General features: G+C 39.6%; 1 protein-coding gene and 1 pseudogene across 1 annotated transcript; one reads left to right on the forward strand and one right to left on the reverse strand.

The window, feature by feature from the left end:
- The first annotated feature begins 99 nt into the window (after positions 1-99).
- LOC143850834 (small RNA-binding protein 11, chloroplastic-like) lies at positions 100-3,831 on the forward strand. The gene is made up of 4 exons (XM_077360096.1): positions 100-289; positions 1,474-1,542; positions 2,756-2,862; positions 3,588-3,831. The coding sequence occupies exons 1-4, from the start codon at positions 178-180 to the stop codon at positions 3,654-3,656; spliced, it is 357 nt and encodes a 118-aa protein (XP_077216211.1). The 5' UTR covers positions 100-177; the 3' UTR covers positions 3,657-3,831.
- Positions 3,832-4,556: 725 nt separating this feature from the next.
- Positions 4,557-8,953, reverse strand: LOC143850830 (uncharacterized; annotated as a pseudogene).
- Between the last annotated feature and the right edge of the window lie 3,671 nt (positions 8,954-12,624).

Below are 12,624 nucleotides of genomic sequence, written 5' to 3' on the forward strand. Positions count from 1 at the left end.
ACCCACTGTTGGTTTGTCTTTTCCTAAAAATGAGCATTGTGGGCCCGCCCCATCTCGAAGCAGAGTCGTTTTTGTCCTTTTGCGTTGCTCTATTTTTCTCTCTCTCTTTCTTTCTAAGAAACGCGAAATTGGGCGGGTTCCATTTGGTTTCTGGGTTTTGTATTATCAAGAGAAGAGATGGGGAGTATTTTTGGGAGGAGAATGGCGGGAATTTGTTGTTTTGAAGGGTTCGTCTCTTCGAATCGGTTGCTTTTCTCCAGGAATTTCAGCACCCACCTCTTTGTTTCTAGTAAGCCCTCTTTTTATTTGTTTATTTACTGTGTAATCCATCCCTTTAGAGATTTTTTTTTATTTTTATTTTTTTTTGAATCAAATGGATGTGATCGTTTTTGTTAACTAAACCCTAAGTGCCTGTTTGGATTGCAAGAAAAACATTTGTGAAAGAATTTTTTTTTTTTTTTTTTCTTGCCACAGTTTTGAGGGAAATTAAAAGCAATGCACTTTGCTTTTTTAATTTGCGTTATCGTTGTGATGGTCATGTGCCAAATAAAGGACTTGCTCTGGTGTTTGATTTTTCCAATTCCTATGTTTCTGTTTATCTCCATACATGTAGTGATTGAAATTTGCTTTGGTGGTGGAAATTAAAGAAGGTCTTTAATTTATTAGTTGCTAAAGAGAGTAAGAGACCCAGGAAAGCATAAAAATCAAGTAGCATTTTCATATTCCATAGCTCTTGAAAGTAGAAGCAGATTGGAGTAAGTGTTCCATGGAGAATTGGGTTTACTTTTATATTGCCATGAAGAACTTCTTTAGGATATGTATTGACACAAGTGTTGAGAAAAAATTTTAATTCGTGTAATTGTGAACCTAACAGTCGTCCCTAATAAAGTATTACTAGAAAGAGCATGTAAAGTCATTCCATGATTCAACCCTGCTGGGAATATGACCTGGGTTACCAGGCCCTGAGCTCTAATACCATTTGTAGGGGATTTAACCGGGTAGAACTCACCCCTAAAAGCTAGCCATTAGAGGAAGGGTGCCCATTCCCTTATAACCCATCCCCACCCACTTCACTTCTCCGATGTGGGACTATTTGCTATTGTGTGGAACCCCAACAAACCCGTTTTCAAGCTGGAAGCTATTGTTTGCAGTGTCAATAGTCGTCAAGTGGAAAAAGTTTATATGCTTTCTCCATCTTATTTTATGGTTCTATTTCTCATATTAACAATAGTTTTTTCCTTTTTTATGCATTACATTTCTTGTATCTGAAAATGGTGCAATCTTTTCTTTATCTGTGGATATGCACGGTGGCAATTTTCTCGGATGACAATTGCAATGCTTTCACTGATCAAACTTTTAGCTTTGAATTTTCTTACTGCTTGGGAAGATCCATGCATTATGAACCAGCTGTTGGAACTTTGAAGCAACTTAGTTTCACTTCTTATGCAATGATCTTGTCACTTTATGTTGTAGGGTTATCTTTTTACACTACAGATGAGGAATTAAAGGAGGCGTTTTCACCTTTTGGCAAAGTCATAGAAGGTATTCACCAGAGGGCCTTGTTCATTTAAATTCTTGTCTGTGCTTCCCTAAAAGCCAGATGGTTTTGATTCTTTCTTTCTTTTTCTTTCTTTTTTTTAAAGGTAACACAATTTTATTCATTCAATAGCACAAATACTGGGAACAAGACGTCCACAAATATTGTGGTACAGAAATATTACACGGCTCTATGCCAGATTACAAATTTTCCCCACGATATCTGCCCCTCCAATAATGGTTTCTTCATGGTTCACCCCGGCTTTAGCCAACCCATCAGCAATGGAGTTCGCAGACCTCCATCTGCGAACGAGTTGTGGGCGTATGGATCAAACCAGATCCCTAATTTCGTCGATCTTGGTAGCAAGCCTCCATGGCCCACAACAACGGTTCATGGCCCACGCAATGATGTTAGAAGAGTCGCCCTCCATGATCAACGGTCCCTGATTGTGAGTGTCATACCATCTTACACCAAAGAGAATCGTCGTTGCCTCTGCTTCGTTCACGTCACAACTGCCGGCCGGCCCCAAGTATGCCATCACAATCTTGCTATTGTGGTAGTGTATTACCCCACCAAAACCAGCCCTTCCAGGATTTCCAAATGAACCCCCGTCAAAGGTGAGTTTGTGCCATCCATCAGGGTGAGTTTGTCTTCTTCTCAGTGACAACGGAATTCCAATGTCTAGGGATAGTTCCAACCGAATACGGTATTCCCCCTTTCGAAAGTGCCCATTGAATAATTGAAAGTTTAATGTCGAGAGCCGTATATTGATGTACCCTCGATTTATCATTAAAGATTCTGTTATTTCTCTCCATCCATATGTGCCAAGTAACTGCGCATGGGATAGAAATCCACATGGGTAGACCAAGGCAGCCAGAGAACGCTCCACTCCAATCTAAGATTACCTTTGTTATGCTTTTTTGAAATACCCAGGACATGCCAAAGGTTTTGATTCTTTCTTTCATTCTTGTTTAGTTGATCTTCTAACAAATAAATACCCTATCTTATACCAGAATCTGACAGCCAGTAACTTCTAATATTGTAATTTTGGTGCCATTGATAAAATAGCTCTTCATGACATCTGGTGACATGATCGTTTTAGTATTCTCTATGGTATTAATATTTCTATGATTTTCACATAATCAGTAGTTGCTCTCTTGGCATGCTTGCAAAAGCTCAACAATTTATTGTAATGTTTAACCTCTTTTGTGTTAATAGCCAGGCTTGTTATGGACCAGAGAACTCTAAGGCCGAAAGGGTTTGGTTTTGTGACATATGAGTCTGAAGTGGAAGCACAAAAGGCGGTGAAAGCTATGGATGGCAGGGTATCACTTTCTCCCCAACCCTTATTATCTGTGAAATGTTAGTCTATATTTAGGGGTGTGCATGGGATGATCTCCAGTTGAAATTTAGTAAAAAAAATGAATTGGTTTCTGCCCAAACCCAGCCCTTTCACAAGGTAAACGCTAGGCACAAACCTGGGCTATGTGCCCTCCTGACTATTAGGCATGGCAACGTGTGGCCCACGAGGCTAATTGGGCATCAATTTTACCATGTCATCGAGTGGGCTTGTTTATGGGCTCATTCATTTTTTTTGGAAATCTAAGCTCAAGTCCTGGCCATTGCAACCACTGCTGACTATATGAAAGGAATTAATCTTGTATTCTATGTTATATATAATGTTTCTGTAAAGTTGGTCAAAATGCTTTGCTGTTCTTTTGAACTATAAATTTCCTTGAGAAAAATGCCCTAGGTATGTTGAAATCGATATTATAGAAATTGTAAATTACTGTGTTTCGTTTAAACCCGTTTAAAATGAAAAGTTCATTCAGAGTCTACACTTAGAAAGTCCCCAATTTAGCATCAATACAAGAATGCAAATATATATATTTTTTTTGACAAAATATATGGAAAAAACCAACTTGCACCAAGATAAATACAGTATATTTTTATTATGAGCTGATAACATTTCTCATTGGATGGAATGCTTTTCACCTTTCTTGTTACAAAGAGCTTTAATATGACTCCTGTCTCTTAAAAATTTTTGTAGATAATTAATGGAAGGCTGATTTTTGTGGAACTTGCAAAGCCTAGAGCAGAAGAAGAGGCTGCCATGTAAGATGCTTTTATTGTTTGTTCCCTTGCATGTATTGTCTGTAAATTCTACGCATTTAATTTGCGCCGTTATCTTTTTTCTTTTTCTTTTTGAATGGTTGTGCGGATTATCTTCTTGGTGACTGTGAGACCGATTTTGTTTCTCTTGCATAAAAGAATCAGATCATGCTTACACCCAATGCCTAAAACTACCATATCAGCAATAGCATATCTATTGATACTACAATCTTTAAGCAATTCTAACAAAAAAATGGAGAATTAGAATCAGTAATATTGAAAGGTGGGTTAGTTCAAGATATAATGTTAAAAAACCGACCCCAACTAGTTTGGGACAAAGGCTTTGTTGAGTTGAGTTGAGTTGATATAATGTTAAATACCAGAGTTTATGTTGGAAATGAAAAGCAAACTTAGCTACTTGTGAACTATATCAGTTTGATCTGCACGTCGGGCTCCATGCCTTTGACCTTTCAACCATGTTCGGCAAGAGGATTTGAGATTCCATGAGCCGAATTGATAATGTTTTTGTTTTCGTTCCTCCCTAGCTGAGTGGGCCTTCCCTTTTCCTAACCCATTTTAGGGCCACCGGCTATTGCCGGTTTCTGGGTCATGCAAGAACGGCGGAGAAGGGAACTGAAGGCATACTGAAACCTATGGGTGGAGCTGGGATTTCAATATCCTCCCCACCGACTTTGCGTGATGGGCTATGTTTTTGTCAGGGATTCCAAATTGTTCGATCAGGCAGCCATTGTTTGTTGAATATGGACTGTTGATCATTTTTGTTTTTAACTACCCATTTTAGTCCATTTTTCAGAATGTTAGATCATATATAGTGGATCCCAGTAAATGAGTGATCTCAGACCCTGTAAATGCATACAGCGTGCATAGGCTAGGCTGGGGGGCATCAATTTCTGTTGTGCCTCTGGTTACAAAGAACCAATTCTATAAAAAATGCTGATAAATTCAGGAAAATTATTGCCCTTCTTGTCTGTTAAATGGCTTACGTTCTTCCTTGATAAAATGAATGATATCTTGCTGAACTGAGAACTCAATTTCCTCCGCACCCACCTTAGAATGGGGAGGAAGTAAGCACTGTGATTGCCGGTTTTCATAGTTTGAAATCTTAGAACTGAGCTAAGATTGCAATATCCCATCTTTAACATTTTTAGACATCTCCTCCATCATGGAAATGGCAGCGTTTCAAAAGCGATAGAAATCGTATGAGAAACATCTTTAGAAACGCGAAACGCATTAGAAGCATTTCAAAAGCAATAGAAAATATACACATGGAACACAAGGAAAACACGAAATATGTGGTTTTGTAGATTTAAACACGAAAAACATTTTTCCAATTTTTTTTTATCATGTTTCGGAAACGTTTCTGAAACGTGTTTCCTGTGTTTTATGGGAAACGAGTTCCCACCAGTGAGAAACGGGTTTTGGGGGAAACGGGTTTCCCACCTGCCCAAAAAGTTTCTGGCAACAATGGTTTTACACTCTAGACGAACAAGAGCTTTCCCCGACCATTTCATGCTAAAAGCCCTGCACTACAATTAATTCAACCTACAACCCTCATCTTCTTCCATCCAAGACCAAAAAAATTCAGGGACCCAAAAACGTGAATACTGAAGGAACCCCAATTCCTTTGGGGACTTATCTATATCCCTCCTCGAGCTGGCCCCCAACCTATTGTCTAGCCCAAAGGCTTCCAACGATGATCAAAACAAAAGCAACCTCCTAGGATATCAACTAAGAGGAGCATTTACCAAGTTCATCAAGTAGACTTTCAAGGTGGGAAATCGGTAGGCTCGCCTCTTCCGGATTCCTTTCCAAAAAGCCCGGGCTTCTTGGAGATTCAATCTCATCCTCCATGTAAGAAATAGCCATCTCCTTCGAGAAATCCCATACTCTCTTCCGATTTCTACTATTTTCTAGAAATGCGTTGGAAGAGACTATCCTTTCATCATACGACATCCTTCTGATCTTGTTAAGGATATTTTCCAACACCATGACCTCCATGAACAGTTTTCTCTTACGCTCCCTGGGCAAGACGATGATTCCTGCTGCAAGGGAACCTGATCTTCCATCTTTACTTACAAGGGAATGTGGGATACACTTAAAACGTTGCAAAATCCACTCAATTCATAAAATAAGATACGCCACTGTCTTATGAATCGGCCTGAAAGTGTCCCATCCCGAAAACCTAGTACAGAGACATTAAAATTTACTTTAAACAAGCCGTATCATCTTAGGGACTTTTCACGCCTTCCCAAGAGAGACCCCTGACCAAACGAGACCCCTGACCAAACTCCCTTTAAATAACTAAGGAAAGAATCACTAATCAACCCTATGGCTGAACCCCGAACCATTTAGAGAATAGTCCCCAGACTAAAAAAGCGACCAAAGTTGAGCCCAACCCCCTAGACAATGCAACCATATATGTTATAATTCTTATCAACATCTTCGCCTCAGGATCCACCGCTACAAAAATAGCTAGAGAGGACCAATCCAGCTAGACTTGAGGATTTTTTGGAGCTTCAACAGGCTACTGTTTAGCCTTATTGATCATGGCTTTAACACCAAGATTTTTCCAAACAAATTCGTAAGGTGACTTTCCTGAAATCTTGACCCCATGACTGGTGGGTTAAAGCCAGGGGCACGAGAAGGCCAAAGGTGGCCATTGCATCGTGAAATTTGCGAATCTTAAGAAAGCCCATTACCATGGATATCTCAAGAAAGCCCATTACCATGGATATCTCGCTGGCTGGAAAATTTCCCTTCTTCATGACCATATCAACAAGCCTAATCAGAGTGTCCTCCATGGATAATACACAGAGGCCTTCAGCTAGTATTGAAAATGAAGAAAACTCGGGCAAAAAACCCTTCTCCGCCCTCTCACCCACGAATTCGACAGCTTCTCCAATTGGTCCTCCTCCGGAACAAAGACCACGAAAAACAATCTTATAAGTGATAGCATCTGGAGGGTTACCTTTCTCTATCATCTCTCTAAAAAGCCGCATGGCTTCTTTTGTCTTCCTTTTCTTAAACAGTGTTTGAATAATGGGGTTATAAGCCTGTGGAGCTGCGACCATCCCTTTCATTTGTATACCTCTTAGGAGCCTAGTTGCTACCTCAACTCTACCAGCCTTGCAAAGACCACTGATGAGAGCTCCATAAGTGACTGTATCTGGTTCACATCCATTCGAAGTCATTAACTGGATAATATCGGCCGCTTTCTTTGTATTCCCACTCCGACAAAAGTATGAGAGAAGGGAATTGTATGTGAACTTGTCGGGTTTCAGTCCTTCCATTAGCATATGGTCCATAAGCTCAGCGGCTTCATCCGCCCTCCTCATCTTACACAACCCATCTATGAGGGAATTAAAAGTGACCACATTCCTCGAAATTCCTTGAAATTCCATCTGATCAAAGATCTCTTCTGCTTCTTCGACTCTATGATTCTTGCAAAGACTGTCGATCAGAGTATTATAGGTTACAACACTTCGCGCACAACCATTCAATTCCATTTCTTTCAACAAGTTCTAGACTTGCCCGAGTCTCCCTTTAGAACAAAGGCTTTCGATCAACACATTGTAAGTGAAATCATCCGGCGAGCAGCCACTATTCTTCATCTCCTCGAACAGTTCCATCGCAATTTTATGATTTCCAGCCTTGCAAAGACCATGCATAAGGGAATTGAATGTACATACATCTGGTGAAAGGCCCTTAACCGACAGCCAACGAGCAAGTTCCATGGCTTCTTCCACCCTGTTCTCCTTACACATGCTACTAATCAGAGTATTGTAAGTGACCATGTTTGGGAAGCAATCCCTCAATATCATCAGTTTCAGAACCTCCATGGCATCTTCAATCTCGCCAGATTTACAAAGTCCAGAAACCAAAGTATTGTATGTAAATATATCTGGATCAAAACCTTCTTGAAGCATCACATCTAAGACGTCAAGGGCATGCTTAACATGCCCTATTTTGCACAAACCATTGACTAATATGTTGAATGTGAATTTATCAGGACAAAATCCCTCACAAGAAAGCTCTTGTATGAGGCTCAGTGCTTCATCTACTCTGCCCTCTTTGCAAAACCCATTAATCATAACATTAACTGTAACATTGCTTGGCAAGAACCCGATCTCCGCCATTTTTTCTCTGATTTTTATTGCACCTTCCATATTCCCATCTTCAATAAAACCTTGCATAATTGTAGTGAAGGTTTTTTCATCTGGTACTAAACCATAGTTAGACATCTCCTCCATCATGGAAATGGCAGGCCTAATTTGATGGGCTTTACAAAGGGCCTTGATCAAGATATTGAAGGTAGAAACATCTGGTCTAATTTGTTTATCACTCATCACAGAATAAACAGACTCAACCAGTTTTAGCTTGCCTCCCTCAACAAGAACATTCAACAGAAAATTATAACTAAATGTATCTGGTTTGAGCCCAAATTCGTCTTCCATCAGTCCTAGCACACTAATGGCCTTGTCAACATACCAAAACTTGCATAATTTTCAATGAAAATTAGTAATATACCTTGGTTAATCTCACACCCAGAGAGCTTCATCTCTTGAATGAGAACCTTCATCAAATCAAAAGATCCTGTCTTCCCAAGTTGCTGAAGGATCTCTCCATATATGGAGGAATTGGGTATGAAATTTGGCTGCTTTGAGGACCAATTAAAGAGATGGAGTGCTGATTCTGCGTCTTTTTGACTGCGGAGGATCCTAAGGAGGTCTTGTGGGGTGAAATTTGGATGGATTTGATGGATATTAGAAGAGGACAGAGGATTAGAATTGGAGTGTGAAGATGTTGTGAGTTGTTCATGTTGTTGGAGGGATGACATGGAGATGAAGCTAGGGTTTTTGTGAAAGAAAGAAAGACGTGGGTGTTTTGGATTTTGAGAGAGAATCAAAGGGTGGAATTTCAGAGAAGAAGAAAAGGCCATTGGGACAAATATGAAGAGGCCTGAAACTAGAGTAAAATGATGAAATAACAGAAATAAAAAAACAGAAATGGGTCTGTAACTAGTTAAATGAAAGATAAAGAGATTGAATTTAACTGTGAAATGGAAGAAAGATTAACAAACTGCAGAAAGAAGGCCCAAAAGAGAAGAAAAAAAAGGAAAAAGTGGTAGAAAGAAGAGAGTGAGGAATTAACGTGGATTATCAGAAAGAAGTATGCAATTGAAGATATTAAAAGGGAAGAAAGAAGCATGTGGATGGAGGAAATGAGGATATGAGAACTCTGAAACTTCCAACGGATAAACCCTTTTGAGGTTAGTTTTGGGTCGAGGAACATACACACACTAGGTCTACTCGAAGGCTCTAATGACAAATTGACAATACTGCCATTCAGTTTTGACAAGTGATACATTTGCCCCTTTTCTTCCCCATTTAGTGTATTTACTACCATAGTTAGCAAAACGTGATGGCAGTGTGATACCGAAGTGCACATATTCTTTTAAAAATAAAGTGGGGTCCACCTTGTTCAAATATATATATATATATACTCTAGAGATCATCTCCGGATGTGACTTTTATACAGATCCATGGACTTATCCTCGGCATCGAATGTGACTTTTATGCCCAAAACGCTCTTATATCCATGTACTCTAGAGATCATCTCCGGAGTAGCAAGGAAGGACACACAAGTTAGCAGAGGAGGGTTTCAGGCAAAGGTGACTATGACAGGAGACCCTTTGTGGAAAATGCTCTGATTCACATGTATGTATCTTGAGTCCTCATCTCGAATCTATGCTGAGAAAATCTTCCAGCAAATGACAATGGAGAAGAGCGATTTGGTGACTTGGACTACTATGATTTCTGGGTATGCTAGATATAAAGCTGGGGAACCTCGCAATCACAGCGTTCCGTTATATGCTGCATTGGGAAATTGGGAGACCGGTTCCTGTTGCATTTGCCGCGGTAGTGCCTGATGTTGGGTCTCTTCAGCAGGAGAAAGAGATGCATTACTTCACAATTAGGAATGGATTTGATGATTCAGTAAAGGGCTCCCAGATAAGAGCCTGGTTCTAGCTCGATTCATGTATTTGACAGGAAAAAACAGTTGCTTAAACGAGTGATGTAGAACAGATAACTGGTGCTTATGGGCGGAAAACATGATGCTTCCCTGTTTATTAAAAGCTTTGGAGTCTCTTGGGTGTTTCAAAGGTCCATCAAAAAAACAAAATATATGTCATTTTAAACTGGGCTGGTGGAAACTTTGTGCATACGGGAAGGGGAAATAGAAATTCATAATTTGTGAGTAACTGCTGACCGGTCCTGGAAAGAAATCAATGATTTTCTTTTGTCTATTTCCTCAATAGAATCCTTTGGAGATGAAAAACAAGAAAAAAAAAAAGGGAAACGATTTCAGCACAAAAATCTTTTGATACAAGACGCTCGTGTTCCTTGTTTTTTATATTTAAAGAGCTGTAAAAGGGTTTTTACTGTCCCGAAAAAGCACTTATCAAAACATAGTTGTGCTGAAATCATTTCCCAAAAAAAAGAAAAAATGGACAAAAACAAATGCGTAAAAGAACAGCAAGGGTACTGAAAGGATAACTGCTTGATAAGTTGGACGTAACTGAGATACATGTACTATTTTGCTTTGTTTTTGGAGGGTAAACTTTGGTTTAGGGAAAAAAAAGAAAGAAAGAAAGATGGCTACCTCTCCGATACCACTTGTTGGGACTCGGGTAGAACCCACTCTCAAAAGCTAGCCGATAAGGGAGGGTGCCCAACCCCTTTAAATGCCACATCTGTTTATCTTTCCAATGTGGTATCTTTGCTTTCAAGTGAAACCCCCAACATCTCACCCGGGTAGAACTCACGCTCAAAAGCTAGCCATTAAGGGGACGGTGCCCAACGCCCTTTAAATGCAACATCTCTTTATCTTTCAGATGTGGGGATCTTTGATTTCACGTGGAACCCCAACATCTCTCTCTCTCTCTCCCCTATGCCCTAGCCAATTAGCCATTAAGCTATCCTAGTGGCTAGATTAATTCTTTTTACAAGCATTATTTTTCTTATTTAGAAGTTTAGATCAGCCACAGCGAGACTGCCCGTAACTCAATCCATACAAACCAGTGTTTCAAAAAAAAAAACACTAATCACTAAACAGAACCCCTGTAGGAATAATCCAACAACATTCTTTTTTAAAAGATAATCTACCAACATTATTTTTCCAGATTTAGCCATGATAATAGTATATTAAAAAAAGCCACACCCCCCCGCTCCCCCACAAAAAAAAAAAAAAAAAGAAGAAGAAGAAGAAGACTATAATTCCACTGGATCCTACTCATTAAATATTCGATCCGATCAATAAGTAGAGGTTGGGGAATGGATAGCAAGAGACGGGAGGGTTGATGGACAAACTTTTCCAGAAAATTCCAATAATCCAAACAGGGCCTCAGTTGATAGCCAATTAAAGCTTCTTCCTAATTTGCTATCAAATTTCCAGGCACCAATGCTGAAACAAATATCACAACTGTGTACAACAACTAGCCCTCCACATGACCATCTCCAAAAGTCACCAATGGGGGCAACAAAGATCACAATCCGGCCACACAAGTGTACCGTTTAGCCATGAAATAGACAATCAGTACCAGAGGATAAAAGATAAAGAAGGTTGACCACACTGCAATCCTTTATATGTAAGGTTTCAAGCTTCAACCTCCGTGTATTTTTGCACATGCCAAAGACATTTCACAGACAACCTCACATACTCACCTACATCCCCAATGCATAAGTTCAAAAAACACCCCGAACAAAACCCCATTACGAAAAAAAAAAGTGTGGCATGTCAACAGAACCCATGTCAAAAGAACCTACATAAAATTTGTGATGATGCCGAATGAGAAACAGCACTACACCTCAAGCCCAACAAGTAGCTATAAATCAGTTGTAACTCTTAAGTTTATTGACACACAAACATCTACACCATCCCTCTTCTATGAGAGTGCCATATAATCAAGAATGACTTCCACTCTTTTTCTTCCGCCAATCATAGTTGCTACAAGCTCCATCAACAACTTTGTCCAAGGATAAAAACGCAGATTTCCCGAGAAAAGAAATTCTAAAAACCTTTTCGAATCCAAGTAACAAGGAGGGGTTTTGGAGAGGCAAAATGGATAACTTGAGCTCTTCGAGCATCAAAGGAAAGAGGAAGAAGGAAAAACCAGAGTTTCGTATGGGAAGGGAGGAGAAATGGAAGAGTGACACAACCATAGAAAGGAAAAAAATGAATCACTTCTTTGGGATAAAGGACATAAGAGGAGGACGAAACACGTGGGGGAAGAGTCTATCCAATCATCACATAACCTTTGATTACCATGACTTATGTCCTTTAGATTTCAAATTGCCAAAATACCCTTATTCGGTCTTTTCAAACCACTTATCTACAGGAACATACACAGATAATTTGTTTTGTCTTTATAAATTGTCATTATAGAAACAGCCTCTCTCTCTCTCTCTCTCTCTCTCTCTCTCTCTCTCTCTCTCTCTCTCTCTCTCATGTGAATCTCACTTAAGGCCCGCGTTAGCATTTAACTCAAGTGAATCTTATAAACAACAGATAGAGCAAATCCTCCTTTAAGTTAGATGCATTTTAGTACCCATTTAATAAAAAGGTGAATGTAAGCGCAGTCATTCAAAACAAAAGGTACATGTTACACCCCCCTCAAAAACTCCAGCTCCAAAACCCACTTCCACACATTGGAACCATTAATACCAAAATTCCCACCCTCTTTCATCCCTTAATTCCAATTCGTCTCCAAATTGCAAATCAACCCCTCCGATCCTCTATCTTCTCATCCCACCATTGTTTTACATCCTTTCCTATTACAGGGTCTCTACTTTCTCATCCACAATTGTTTTACATCTATTTCCTCTTGCTCCTCAAATATGAGCATTCCATTCACTACCTTATCTCATCTTTTTTTTCTTACAGTGACAATTTTC

This window comes from Tasmannia lanceolata, unplaced genomic scaffold (assembly GCF_043159265.1).
Source record: "Tasmannia lanceolata isolate RefF3 unplaced genomic scaffold, GAP_Taslan_0.1 ptg000018l, whole genome shotgun sequence".
In the NCBI taxonomy this organism is placed as follows: domain Eukaryota; kingdom Viridiplantae; phylum Streptophyta; class Magnoliopsida; order Canellales; family Winteraceae; genus Tasmannia; species Tasmannia lanceolata.